The sequence below is a fragment of the Nansenia antarctica genome (assembly GCF_963989245.1).
Source record: "Nansenia antarctica genome assembly, chromosome: 16".
In the NCBI taxonomy this organism is placed as follows: domain Eukaryota; kingdom Metazoa; phylum Chordata; class Actinopteri; order Argentiniformes; family Microstomatidae; genus Nansenia; species Nansenia antarctica.
Genome location: NC_137686.1, coordinates 26,220,448 through 26,222,754, shown reverse-complemented (window position 1 = coordinate 26,222,754; position 2,307 = coordinate 26,220,448). Strand labels below are relative to the sequence as shown.

The following is a 2,307-nucleotide window of genomic DNA, read 5'->3' as shown; positions in this document are numbered from 1 at the left end:
TACATGTGAGCTGGTGACTGAAGGGGTTGCTGGGTTCATATCTAAGGTGCCCTACCACTGCTGTTGTGCCCTTGAGCAAGGCACTTAACCCCTAATTGCTCCAGAAAGTGCTGACTATGGCTGACCCTGTGCCGAGAGCAAAAACGTTTTTCGCTGTACTCTGTGCAATGACAACAACGGTTGAATCTGATCTAATAATGGTAAATGGGGAAACATCAACAACCATGCTTGCTAGCTGAATGATTGTAACCATGGTTACTGATCTGAAAGAGGTCAGGGTTATGCCGATAACAGATGTCTCTTCAGTTCTGATGTTTTTGAGAATTTCCTGCTTTCAGGGTAAAAGGTGCTGTATGAATGTCATCATTTGATAATTATGCCATTCCCACCACATTAATTCATTTTGATTCAGTTATTACTGTAATCAAACTGAAACCTGTCTCGATCAACACTGAAATTATATATAATTTGTTTATCATACAGCTTATTATCAATCATCATTCAGACAATGCGGGAAATAACCCATTATGTCCCGAATAAGAATTATTTATGTGAATAATATTCTTCTACACTTCGCAGTATTCAAAGTGACGTGAACTAACGGGAAATCAGTGCAGCTGAGAAAGGCAACTAATAAAGATTTGCTCAGGAGTAGACTGTGCTGCTCTCTGCTGGTGAAAAGGTGAATGGACATTTGGAGATCGACGAATAAATGAACACATTGGAGTCCTTGTTTGGTTGGAGGAAGTGATTTATTGAATTATTCAATATTTTAAAAAAGTCAAACAGTTCAAACAGGCAGTGATATCACCTAAAGGAATACAGTATGTCATTTATTGTGGTACAGAATAACTATTTCATTGATCGGTATAGGCCACAGAGGAAAACAGAAAACGGCTGTGTTATGACATAATCAAACAATCGTACAATGTATCCCAACCTCCCAAAAAACACGTCACACATGCACACAAACAGGCACACATGCCCTCCTTTAATACCGAAGATTAATATTTGATTTGCAGGTAAAACAAACTAAATGGTTTGTTTATATTCATCGAAGACGCCAGCATTTTCATCTATAAATGTTTCTTTTTTGGGGGTTGCAGCAAATATGTTTTGTACAAATGGAACATTTGCAAATATAGCTATTTCAAAAGCTTTTTTTGCCAGGAAATGGTAGCACCGGGAACATTTGGGAAATGTATTCTGGCATTTGGCACAATCATTCTGAAAAACATGTTATGATGAAGGGCACTTTTCTTAGATTTGTGAATTATTTTTCGTGTTCATTGCATAAATGTACAATTACATTCTAAACAAATGTATAGGCACACTAAGAAACATCGTAATGCAATGGGAATGGTGGGTTCATTCATATCCTTCCTTGCGCACGCTTGTCCACACACACGCACACACGCACGCACACGCACACGCACGCACGCACGCACGCACGCACGCACGCACGCACGCACGCACGCACACACACACACACACACACACACACACACACACACACACACACACACACAGGATACACTAACACAAAATAATCACTACTGGAAGAAAAAACACCTTCTACACAGACCTGCAGACAAATCACAAAGCGCAGCAAAACATTTGGACACACAACAGTATACTAACAAATTAATGACAATTAATTAAGTAAGTTTAATGTAAGTAACAGTATTTATTTTTCACTATCTACATCAATAGACTACGACTTTCTTTGCACTGGAAGAACCTGCCAGTCCCTAACATTGTCCCCTTCAAACCAGCGGACACGTGTGTCAACAATACAGTATGGTTCTAGAATCAATACAGTACGGTTCTAGAAACAATACAGTAAGGTTATCGAAACTAGAGTTTGAAAGAGACTCTGGTCTGGTGCTGGATATCACCACATCCAGAGTTCGGGGGGGGGGGGATTCCAGTTGATTCCAGTAATATCAAATCTGTGTATGTGAGAGAGAGAGAGAGAGAGAGAGAGAGAGAGAGAAGAGAAATGGGGAGATAGAGACAGAGAGAGGAGAGAGAGAGAAGGAAAGAGAGGGGGGGAGGGGGGGGGTTGTGGCCCTAGGAGGCGGTGAATTTCCTGAGTGTGATGACGATGAGGGCGAGGAGTACCGAGGCTCCCAGGAAGACCGCGATGACGATGGCCGTGATGGCCCCCGGGCCTAGGACACCTACACACACACACACACACACACACACACACACACACACACACACACACACACACACACACACACACAAACACACACACAAGTTAAGTTTGAATGAACAGTCATTCAGAACAGTGCCGAAAAT

The 2,307-nt window shown here is 41.7% G+C and overlaps 1 protein-coding gene across 1 annotated transcript in view; it reads right to left on the bottom strand.

Annotated features, from left to right (window-relative positions):
* Positions 1-2,073: 2,073 nt before the first annotated feature.
* Positions 2,074-2,307, bottom strand: part of snorc (secondary ossification center associated regulator of chondrocyte maturation) — a gene marked incomplete at both ends in the record, with an annotated part of 7,181 nt that continues 6,947 nt past the window's right edge. The window contains one exon of the mRNA XM_080546737.1: positions 2,074-2,183. Within this exon, the coding sequence (XP_080402863.1) occupies positions 2,074-2,183 (110 nt within the window). The remainder of the gene's footprint in view (positions 2,184-2,307) is intronic.